Source organism: Cavenderia fasciculata, assembly GCF_000203815.1.
Source record: "Cavenderia fasciculata unplaced genomic scaffold Scf_ET2XIPL01COFD4-5, whole genome shotgun sequence".
NCBI classification, from domain to species: domain Eukaryota; phylum Evosea; class Eumycetozoa; order Acytosteliales; family Cavenderiaceae; genus Cavenderia; species Cavenderia fasciculata.
Genome location: NW_004457695.1, coordinates 1,274,187 through 1,285,901, shown reverse-complemented (window position 1 = coordinate 1,285,901; position 11,715 = coordinate 1,274,187). Strand labels below are relative to the sequence as shown.

General features: G+C 34.6%; 7 protein-coding genes across 7 annotated transcripts; all 7 read left to right on the top strand.

Annotated features, from left to right (window-relative positions):
* Positions 1-67: 67 nt before the first annotated feature.
* Positions 68-2,051, top strand: DFA_08113 (uncharacterized protein; the record flags this gene model as incomplete). The annotated part of the gene is made up of 4 exons (XM_004355562.1): positions 68-84; positions 344-380; positions 575-1,530; positions 1,616-2,051. The coding sequence occupies 4 exons, from the start codon at positions 68-70 to the stop codon at positions 2,049-2,051; spliced, it is 1,446 nt and encodes a 481-aa protein (XP_004355615.1).
* Positions 2,052-2,253: 202 nt separating this feature from the next.
* Positions 2,254-2,883, top strand: DFA_08112 (uncharacterized protein; the record flags this gene model as incomplete). Its single annotated transcript, XM_004355561.1, has 1 exon — positions 2,254-2,883. The coding sequence occupies one exon, from the start codon at positions 2,254-2,256 to the stop codon at positions 2,881-2,883; it is 630 nt and encodes a 209-aa protein (XP_004355614.1).
* A 68-nt stretch (positions 2,884-2,951) lies between these two features.
* Positions 2,952-3,362, top strand: DFA_08111 (uncharacterized protein; the record flags this gene model as incomplete). The annotated part of the gene is made up of 1 exon (XM_004355560.1): positions 2,952-3,362. The coding sequence occupies one exon, from the start codon at positions 2,952-2,954 to the stop codon at positions 3,360-3,362; it is 411 nt and encodes a 136-aa protein (XP_004355613.1).
* A 424-nt stretch (positions 3,363-3,786) lies between these two features.
* DFA_08110 (uncharacterized protein) lies at positions 3,787-4,173 on the top strand (the record flags this gene model as incomplete). Its single annotated transcript, XM_004355559.1, has 1 exon — positions 3,787-4,173. The coding sequence occupies one exon, from the start codon at positions 3,787-3,789 to the stop codon at positions 4,171-4,173; it is 387 nt and encodes a 128-aa protein (XP_004355612.1).
* Positions 4,174-4,253: 80 nt separating this feature from the next.
* On the top strand, positions 4,254-4,890 carry DFA_08109 (uncharacterized protein; the record flags this gene model as incomplete). The annotated part of the gene is made up of 2 exons (XM_004355558.1): positions 4,254-4,352; positions 4,423-4,890. The coding sequence occupies 2 exons, from the start codon at positions 4,254-4,256 to the stop codon at positions 4,888-4,890; spliced, it is 567 nt and encodes a 188-aa protein (XP_004355611.1).
* A 260-nt stretch (positions 4,891-5,150) lies between these two features.
* On the top strand, positions 5,151-7,636 carry DFA_08108 (uncharacterized protein; the record flags this gene model as incomplete). The annotated part of the gene is made up of 3 exons (XM_004355557.1): positions 5,151-6,347; positions 6,433-6,633; positions 7,595-7,636. 3 exons carry the CDS (start codon positions 5,151-5,153, stop codon positions 7,634-7,636), a joined length of 1,440 nt encoding a protein of 479 aa, XP_004355610.1.
* A 727-nt stretch (positions 7,637-8,363) lies between these two features.
* DFA_08107 (transcription factor E2F) lies at positions 8,364-11,456 on the top strand (the record flags this gene model as incomplete). The annotated part of the gene is made up of 4 exons (XM_004355556.1): positions 8,364-9,463; positions 9,579-10,034; positions 10,116-11,120; positions 11,396-11,456. The coding sequence occupies 4 exons, from the start codon at positions 8,364-8,366 to the stop codon at positions 11,454-11,456; spliced, it is 2,622 nt and encodes an 873-aa protein (XP_004355609.1).
* Between the last annotated feature and the right edge of the window lie 259 nt (positions 11,457-11,715).

The window sequence follows — 11,715 nt, the reverse complement described above, 5'->3', positions numbered from 1 at the left end:
TTGTTGTTTGTATAATCACATATGTAGTAATATAAAAGAACGAAATGTATAAACTATTGATTATAATATGAATGTTCATGAAGGGTATATTATTGAGCTCAATTTGTTATTTCCAAATAAATTAAAAAAAAGTTTTATTTTATTCAAACCTTGAATTTTGGGTTCAAAACTTCAATACTGTGAGGTTGTCGCAGAGAGTAGAAAATTCGACAATCATTTATTCAAGTTACACAACAAATATTAGATAATATTTATATATATTTATATATATTTATAGAGTTATAACTCACTCTCACACATTCATACATAGCATCTCTTCTTCTTCTTCTTTTTAAACAAAAAGATGGATGATGACGATGATGATTTGTCATGCTGTATATGTATGCAGGTGTTTGAAGTGGTAGAGGATGATATCGATACTAAACCTCATCGTTTGCCTTGTTCTCATTGCTTTCACAAGTCGTGTGTGATTGGATGGCTCGAGCAAAAGGGCAAGAACTGTCCGATGTGTAGAGAGGTGTGTTCAGCCAAAGACCTCCGATACGACCCTACTCTCACCAAGCTACTCATCAAGCTGAATAAATCACAAATTGGAAATGATTCCTCTGTCATTTCATCTTCCAAACCAACTACACCAATTATAGATAGAAAGTCAACTGTTGACAATAGTAGCAGCAGTACTACGAGTACAACACCACCAGTAGTCAGCCAACAACAACAACAACAACCATCAGTCTTTGCTCCACCACCACCACTCACTATTCCAACAACAACAACAACAAATAATAATAATAGTAGTAGTAACAAAGATGTTGTTGATATTAGTGATTTATTAAAGAATACTCATATTAATAATAATCCAACAGTCGTCCGAACTCAATTTATGGTTCCACAACAACAAACTATTAATGGTAATAGTTTTACTATTCATCAAAATAATATACCTTCCACTTCATCCCAATCTCCATTTACTACTACTAACCAACAACAAAACAACAACAATATAATCAATCCATTCAATTCTTTAAACAACTCGATTCAAAGAGAATTGAATACTGCCAAGGATACCATTGCCAAGTTGAATCAAGGTGTTTCTCAAATATTGGGTACTCCTCCCATCTCCCCACCCAACGTTAGATTGCCACAGCCACAACAACCTGTTGCCAATCTGGGAGCTGCTCGTCCACACCCTCACGTATTGACCAAAGTCAATCCATTGGACATTTATCAATCAAACAAGGGTGTTCCAACATGGCTTTGTGATTATTGTTCAAAGGGTTACGGAACTAGTGAACAATTCCATTGTTCTTCATGTGGTAATTTCGATCTATGTCGTTCATGTATCGAAAAGAGTGGTACAAAGACCAATCCAATTATGCTTCCATTGGAACCACACAACATTCCATCACTTCATGCACACCCATTGTACGCAATGGCCTGTGTTGATTTATATGGTGGACCAGAAGCCAGATGTGATAAATGTTTGTCAAACGTAAAGGGTGTCGTTTATCATTGTACTATATGTGGTATGTATAATATAATAATATATTACAGATGACCGAGCAAATTACTAATTAATTAATTAATTAATCTTAGCCAATTTTGATATTTGTAGCAAATGTTATAACAAGGAACCAATCAATAACAATAACAAGACAGGATTATTCACTTCAATGTTTGCTACCAAACAACCAGCTGTTGTTGCACCACCACCACCACCAAAGCCAGCTCCTACCACTGCTCCAACCACAAGCCTATTTGGCAATTTTTTCAGAGCACCATCATCGTCGACAGCCAATACTGTCACTACCACTGCTCCAACCATTTCGACCTACAATGCTACCAAGGATCTTCCAGTCACCATCAATGTTCCATCACACGGACAACCACTACACAAGGTCAACAGTCCATTCGAAGTCTATGAACACAGTGAATGGATTTGTGATGTATGTCGTTCTAGATACGGTGCCACTGAAATCACCTTTTATCATTCTCCAAACAACTATGATGTTTGTGTTGGTTGTTATTATAAACATTTTCAAAAGAAATAATGTTAAATAATAAATAAATAATTAATAAATAAATAGATTTACTTATAGAATTTATTCTTCTTTATTATTATTATCTTTATTATTACATGAACTCACGCAAAGATGAAAAATGGTGATGTTTCATTCCAGTCATTGATCAAAACTAACACAGAGTAGAATGAGTTGAATCATTGATTATTTATTTCAACATATTACATTCAGAATGAATAATGTATTCAGCAGAATAGTAAAGAGTAGTATCAATATGAATACTACTCTCAACAAATTGGATTTCAAACCAATCATCTCATCGATCAGTGCTAAGCAGCAGCAGTCTCAGTTTGGTAGCCATAACCTTTATAATAGTAATAGTGTTTATAGTCATCAATTGCCATCAACATCAACATCAACACCAACAACATCATGGTACAATCGACTAACGAGAAAGGATAAACGACTAATCTTTTCGGGTTTAAATAAATCATCAACTACAACGACATTATCTACCTCTTCTTCATATACTTCAATCTCATCATTATTATCTTCTTCATCACAATCATCAACAACATCAATACAAAAACGTAGATTCTTTAATCAAAGTGGTGGTAGCGGTAATAGTGGATACAGTCAATACAGCTCAAGTAGTGGAGCAGGACTAGTGTATGTCATCATGGCAGTCAATGTTGGTGTATTCCTTTTATGGGGTCTCAATGAACAATCTAGGAGCGGTATCACTGAAATGTACCAAAAGTTTACTCTATCACCTAGAAACTTTGAAGAAAGACCATATACATTACTGACTGCTGCATTTTCTCATAAGGATTTGGGTCATTTATTCGTATGTCAAACTTAAATAATCACCTATATACACCTTGACTTGACTTGTACTTACTCATATTACTTTTTTTGGTTTAGGTAAATATGTTATCATTATATTTTATTGGACCACAAATGATAATGGCTATTGGAACACCATTGTTTGTATCATTGTATTTTGGAGCAGCTGCATTTTCAAGTCTTGTCTATGTTGGTTTGGAGAAAAGAGCAATGGAAAAGGATAGATGGCATCGTCCAACCTATGGATTAGGTGCATCTGGTGCTATTAGTGGTGTCATGGTAACATTTGCAGCCCTATGGCCAAAGGCTACATTTATGATCTATGGTATAGTCCCTGCACCAGCATGGTTACTTGTTGGAGGGTATTTGGCTTATGACGCCTACAAGGAATACTATAAAAATCAACATACCTCCAAAGTCGCTCATTCTGCTCATCTTGGTGGTGCCCTTTATGGAGGTTTATTCTATTTATTCCTTCGTAAAAAATTATTATAATATAATAGATACTATCCTATATAATATTATATAGGTATATACCAATCTATATTATCAAATAAATTAATATATAATAGATTGGTTGATTATACTTTTAATAAACTCTTATTTTAAAATAATGTCTAATATTGGACTGTCCCATCCTTTTAGTTTCCAATGCAGATAGATGTGCACATGCCATATCAACCATGCCTTCAATAAATGCATCAATAATAAGGGAGATGAAATTGTTATTGTGCTTTGAAGTTAAGCCAAAAATTTATGAGGTTTCAGTTCAAATCCTCATTGTTGTACAAAACAACAACAAAATACACAAAGAAGAATGATTATGCAGTGTATATCATATCGATCGATTTAAATTAGAGAGAGAGAGAGAGAGAGAGAGAGGATGAATGTATTCAGAATAGTAAAGAGTAGTATTAATATGAATACTCTTAACAAATTTGTTGGTTTCAAACCAATCTCATCGATCATTTCAAACCCAATTGTTAAGCAACAAGGTGTTAATGTTGTTGATGTTGTTGGGAACCATAACCTTTATAATAGTAATAGTGTTTATAATAGTCATCAATTGCCATCATCATCAACACCAACAACATCATGGTTAACGAGAAAGGATAAACGACTAATCTTTTCAGGTTTGAATAAATCAACTCTTTTATCTTCCTCTTCTTCATCTACTTCAATCTCCTCATTATTATCTTCATCTTCATCACAATCATCAACATCACTACAAAAACGTAGACTCTTTAAAGTGGCAATAGTGGTGGATATAGTGGACAATACCGATCAAGTAGTGGAGCAGGATTAGTGTATGCCATCATTGCAGTGAATGTTGGTGTATTCCTTTTATGGAATGTCAAAGGACAATCGAAGAGCGGTACCACTGAAATGCTCGAAAACTTTACTCTATCGCCTAGAAACTTAGAAGAAAGACCATATACATTGCTTACTGCTGCGTTCTCTCACAAGGATTTGGGTCATTTATGCGTATGTTTAAAATTGAAGGAGATACTTCCATCGATACTATATACTTATTTATACTCTCTCTCTTTCAAAGTCTAATATGTATTCTTTGAATGCTTTTGGACCACTAATGATAAATGCTCTTGGAACACCATTATTTGTGTCATTGTATTTTGGAGCAGCTGTATTTTCAAGTCTTGTCTATCTTGTATTAGAGAAAATAGCAGTGCAAAGGGATAGATGGCGTCGTAATATAGCCTATGGACTAGGTGCATCCGGTGCTATTAGTGGTATGATTGTAGCATTTGCTACTCTATGGCCAAAGGGTACGATTATATTCCTTGGTATAGTCCCTGTATCTGCATGGTTATATGTTGCTGGGTATTTGGCATATGAAGCCTACAAGGAATACAACAGGGATCAACGTACTTATAAAGTTGGTCATTCTGCTCATCTTGGTGGTGCCCTTTATGGAGGTTTATTCTATTTATTCCTTCGTAATTACCATTTCATAGATGATATTTATTTTAATATGTATCGATACTATACCTCCATACTATAGACATATATTATAAAATATATTATAAAATATATTAATAAATAAGTATAATACTTAATATATTGATGGATTAATTCCCGGGTTTGCCGGGGTTTTAGAAAACTCCGAAACTTTTGCTTGTTGTTGCAGCTGATGGTTGATTAAAAATTTTAATTGGTTGTGTAGGAGACATTATTTCAAAGTGAGTTTGTTTGTTTGTTAGTTATCATCATTCGAGAGACAATTCAGGAGATTCATTGATAGATATATATAGAGATTTATGAATGAATACAAATAGTCAAGACAATCAACAACAACACCAACAGATAGAAGATACCAATCAAGATATTAAAAAGAATGAGGATGATGAGGAGATAGCATCATCGACAACATCAACTACAACTACATCGACGACGACTACGACGACAATGTCAATCAACAAAGATGAATCTAAACCAACAACGACTACATACACTGCAACACCAAATGATCAACAACAGGGTGGTTCAGATGGTACTACTACTATTACTGATGTTCAACAACAACAACAGGTAGGGACAAGTGGTGGTGGAGGAGGAGACAACAACTCATTTATCGATATTGACAAGACACTTAAAAAGGTTAAAGACAAGAAACAAAAAGAGAGGGAGGATAGATTGGCAGAGATGATGGGTCACTATCACAAAAAGTATTCATCGCCTACACTAGATTCAGCCAATGGACAAGACCAAGCAAATGGCGGTACCAACCAAGATGAATATGGCAGTTTATTGGAACAGGAAATGACAGAGGAAGAGTTATTGGCTCGTCAACAACGACAACACCAAAGGAATCAGAGAAAGAAAGACATGTTGGCAGAACAGATGAAAAAATATCATGATCAGTATCAAAACCTTATCTCGGACGTCAACAATATCTTGTCGTCTCCGTCATCGCTCTCTGGCAGTAACTCATCGTCTGCAGTAGTGTCTCCCTCTCAATCACCATTTACATCATCCCCCAATTTTCTATCTTCTCCAGTGTCATTGTCAAGTCTACAACAACACCATGAACAACTTTCAACTCCACAAAAATCATCTCCCTCCCTATCATCATCATCTTTACCAACATCTCCTTCAACTGAATTTAAATCAATTCCAATTGTATCATTAAAACATCAACAACAACAACAAAAGGATCCATCATCATCTGATTTAAAAGAACAAGAAGAAAAAGAAGAACAAGAAAAAGAACAATTAAAAGAAAAACAAAGATTACAAGATGATGAAAAAGAGATTGAAAAAAGAAATCAACAACAACAACAATCTCAACAACCATCAAATATTAATGATCCATCACATATATTGTATTTTGAACATCAAGATATTCCATATTTATCAAATGTTGGATTTGCAACTTTGAAATCAATTGAAACAGATGCCATTAGATGTGCAGAATCAGTTGTATCTCTTACAAGAAATTTAAATTATAGTTTATTATTGGTAATACACATGATTAAAATCAAATCAAATCAAATTGGAACCTGGATCCTTATTAATATTAATATTATTCTTTTTGTTTATTTAGATGTCAAGAATGTCAGTAGAATTATTTAATACATTCAAAATGTCAAATGAAATGACATGTCTATCGGTACATGACAGTATCAATAGTGTCAATGGTCTAATCAACAAATGTACAGAATTAAATGACCAAACCAAGATATTGGTCCAACTTCAACTAAAAATCAAACTCATCCGAGAATGTGTAGATAAATTCGATACCATCGTACATTCTGCAGTCAAACAATTAGATAATAATCCCAGGTAGTGATTTAAAATCTAATAAAACACACATCAAAATCCTCTCCTCTCCTCTCCAACTCCAACTCCAACTCCAACTCTACTAAAAAAGTCCAAATAAATATGATATATATATATCATACAATATTAATAATAATCAAATTATTATCAACCCAAATTATCAGATGATAATTAATAGATTGATTTATCTAAATATTAATCTAATCTTACTACTTTTGGGAAAGGTATCCTTCCATTCATTCATTCATTCATTCATTCATTCATCCAATTGATGGAATGGGTACACGTGCCAATTGGAAATAAAAGAATAAAATATTTATCGAAAAAGGGGAGGGAGAAAGAGGTTGTTCAAAAGTTTTTTTCCCTCCTTTTTTTTTTTATTGTATCGTTTGTTGAAATAGAGACTACTAGACGTACGTATCCCTCTTATCTATCTCATATATTGTGTTGTTGTCCCCGACTACTATACCTACTACTACCCACCTCTGCACTAGCAACACACAACATTGTCATCTCACAAGAGCAACAACCCTCCTTCCTGCATACAGCAAACAGCAAACAAACAACAGAACGAAAAAAATAACTATTATTGTTGTTTCGGCACTCACTATACTACATCTACATGTTGTTGTTCACATGATATAGGATCCTTTGTCTTCCTCTTTTCATCATATGATAGAAAAGAAAATGAGCAGGAAGGAAGAAAGACTGAAGAGGAGGAAGACAAGATAGAGAGGATAGTTCTAATTTTTTTTTCACAATATATTGTATCTTATACCATTTGGATTAAGTCTGCATTTCACTACTACACTATATACCTACCTCTTTGAAAGAATCATAGACTCTATTCCTAATCCAGCCACCATCTCAACTGGTTGGTTCAAACAAATAGGATGATGTAATAGAATAGAATTCGATTAGTTCAGTTCAATCTACATCCAAGAGCTGCATCAGCAGACAGAGATTAATGTGTTCTTTTATTGTCAATTGAATTGAATAGACAATACACCCCCCCAAACACATTGCAGCTGGTGTTGTCTGCTTCAATTTGTTGTTGGCACCTTCGACTTTGAGTGGTTGCTAGTTAGGGTTGTTTGTTTGGTGTTGTTCATTTCTCGACAATGACTTTGATACAAGCAAGCAAGCAAGCAAGCAAGGATGGGATAGGACGGAATAAATGGGATGAGCAATATTTAATATCTCAGGAACAAGAACCAACCAGAGCAGAACCTTTTGAAAATTTGGGTGGGAACTATGTTGTGTTGGAATAGTAGTAGTGGCAGTAGTAGTAGTAGTAGTAGTATTGTTGTTTATTAGTGGTGGTCTGTCTATGGTTGTTGATTATATAAATACAATCAAATATATATTTATTATATTAATTAATATTATAACTTGAACTTGATGATTAATATATATTCCATTCCATTCCATTCATAAATATAGATAGAGAAGAGAAAGAGAAAGAATCATCAAACCAATCAACCAATTATTTATTTATTATTTATTTATTGATCCAGAGACATATACATATATCTATCAATCTATCAATCTATTCAACAAGAAAATTCCAATCAGCTGATACATAGAACATGACGAATTAAAAAACCAAGATCAATAATACAAACAAAACAAACCAACTTTATCGATCGTCATTGTCAACGTCGTCATTGTCGTTTAAATCAACTATATATATAAATGCCTCCAAGAGGAAGACCAAAGAAAACTGCACCGCCACCTGCTGCTGCAAATAACACCTTGGTCGCGGCCAATGGCGGTGGCATTCAGAATGGAATAGAGTATCATCCGAATCAACAAATGATGCCAACACCAATGGAATACCAACAACAACAGATCCAACAACAACAACAACAACCTCAAGGTCATCCTCCACAACAATTCACTCAACCTCACCAACACCCAATCACGAGAAGTGCAACCAAGCAACAACAACTATTACATCAGTTGCAGCAACAACAACAACCACCACCAGTTCCATACCAAGAGGTGCAATATTACAATAATAGACCATTACCTTTTGTTAATGGAACCAATGGCGGTGCCAATGGTGTCTCCTTGCCACCTCCCCAATTATTACCACCTCAGCAACAACAACAACAACAACAACAACAACAACAACAACAACAACAACAACAACAACAACAACATAATACAGACATTTATGGTATATTAGGTGGAGGAGGTGTAACGACTAGTGGTGGAACGGGTAATGGAAACGGAAACAACCACGCCAATACCAATGGAAATCGAGTACTACAACCTGGGTCCAGTTTTATTATGGACCAAATACAATCATTGGCCTCGTTGAATGGGAGTCAAGCAAGCGGTAGTATTACGCCAGCGGTGGCATCTGCAGCTGGACCACCACCAATACCAAACCCAAACAACAATATTGGTATTGGTGGTGGTGGGGGGAATGGAACCGACAAGAAAATACAAATGGGGTTGTTACAGCTCAGAGAGATGAGTGGATCATCTAGTCGAGCATCGTCAATGTCAACAACCCCACATTCATCACAGGAACTCAATGGTGGGAGTGGACCGGCTATCGATGACGAATCGGGGCACGAAGAATTGACAGAGAATGGAAAACCAAAAAAGAGAAAGCGGGTTGCCAAACCTGCAGCACCAGCAGCCCCCAAGACTAGAGCATCAAAGAAAAATGCAGCTCCTCCCCCCCTCCAACTCCAACCCCATCCTCTTCACAATCACAACAAGACAATGATGAAGATGATGATACTGAAGATGAAAATTATGAACAATCTTCATCATCATCTGTTAGAAGTATGTAAACTAACAAACTAGATAGAGTTGGTTATAAGATTGATTTATTAAAATATTCTTTCTTTTTTCTTTTTTCTTTTTATTTTTAAAAGAAAAACCATCAAATAGATTTGATAATTCACTTGTACAATTGACAAGAAAGTTTATTGATTTGGTTGAACAAGCACCAGATTGTATATTGGATCTAAAGGTGGCAGCTGAAAAGATTGAAATCACTAAACGTAGAATTTATGATGTCACTTGTGTTTTGGAAGGTGTTGGATTGATTGAAAAATGTTCAAAGAATCAAGTACAATGGAGAGGTGTTGATTCCCCAATTCAAACAACTAGATCAAATTTACAAAAACAAGATTCAAATAATAATAATAACAAAAATAATAATAATAATAATAGGTCAACATCAACCACCTCTACAACATCTACGACGTCAACATCAGCAGCACATAGTGATGTTTTAAGAACAGAGATTTTGAAAATGACTGAAAAAGAGGAGAGTATTGATCTTCACTATAGACATACCCAAAAGAATATTCAACATTTATTACAAGAAGCAACATCTTGTGGGTATGTATTAAATATATACAATCAATAATGATAATAGTTGTTGGATAATGAATTAATTACTTTTATTTATTTATTTTTTAGACTTTTTTTTGTAACATATAATGACCTTAGAGAGATTGAAGGTATAAAAAACGATACATTGATAGCAATTAAAGCACCATCTGGAACAAAGTTGGAGGTGCCTGATCCAGACGAAGGAATGGAACCGCCTAATAGAAGGTACCAGATATATCTAAACAATGAACTTGGCATGCCGGTCGATGTGTTTTTGCTGAGTCAACAACCACCGGCCGACTCGTCCAACGGGTCATCAATGACCGATGAAGATACGAGCAACAACACCAACAATAGTATCAGCATGAACCAAGTGAATCAAGTGGTCAATGCAATGGACAATAGTATTGATTTTGGTAATACTGCCAATGGTGGTCCCATTGCACCACCCTCTCCTATTCGAAATAGTAATCATCATCATCATCATCATCATGAAAACAACACCAATCAAAATAATCATAATCATAATCATAATAATATCATTGGTGCACAGTCATCAGAGACAACGGCTGCAATTAATCCAAATCCAAATGTACAATTTTCAAACAACACGACTTACTGGGAACCACCCTCAACCATTATATCCTATTCACCTTTTGCTGATATTCAACAACAACAACAACAACAACACCAACAACAGGGTAATTCATCTTCATCATCATCTACAACACCTCCACCAAATACTACCACTACTACGACTACTAATCAACACCAACAACACCAACAAACATCTTTAAATATTACATCTCAATCTAATTCAACAAATCCTACACCCAATAATCATAATCATAACCATAATCATACTAATCAACCAACAACGACAACAACCACAACAACAAACTTCCAATCACCATTGAAATATATAATGAACAATCAACATCAACCATTTACACCAAGTAAAGCCATGTTTAATTCCCCAATCAAGCAGGTCAACCCTTACACTTTTACCGACAGCTTATTTGATCAATCTACGGTCACAGACTCTAATTATTACTTTGATAGTGTCATTGAATCGGAAGGTTTTTCAGAATTGTATACTGATGATTCCTTTTTGGGTAAGTTCTCTCTTTAAAAAAAACCAATCTCCCTGATCAGTTTATTAATCAAATTTCAATATTTCCATTCCATTAATTCATTTAGCTCAATCATTTGATGAAACCATTCAAAATAACGATTAACAACCATATTATAAAAATAAAAAAACTCTCTCTCTCTCTCTCAACCATAATCAATATAGTACTATACCAAAACAGACAGATAACCAACCAGACCAGATATATTGAACAACAATATTTTATTTCCTTTAGTCCAACACAACAAATACCACCATCAATATCAACTTCACCAGTGGTGGTTGATTTGGTATAAATTATATCTTGTGGGGGATTAGTTAATCAACCACCAACCACTAACCACCTTCAATGATAAAGTATAATAATATACTGATTGAATGAATGGAAAGTAAAGGAATATATTTTCATTAATTAGAGTTTGGTTCTGTGACAATTTTTTTGATTCAATTCACTGATTTTTTCGATCGATCAGTATTAAAATTCAAAGTATAGAATTCTGAGTTGGTCAGGCGATTTTTTCACACCAATAAAATTAGTGTCACACAGACATTATT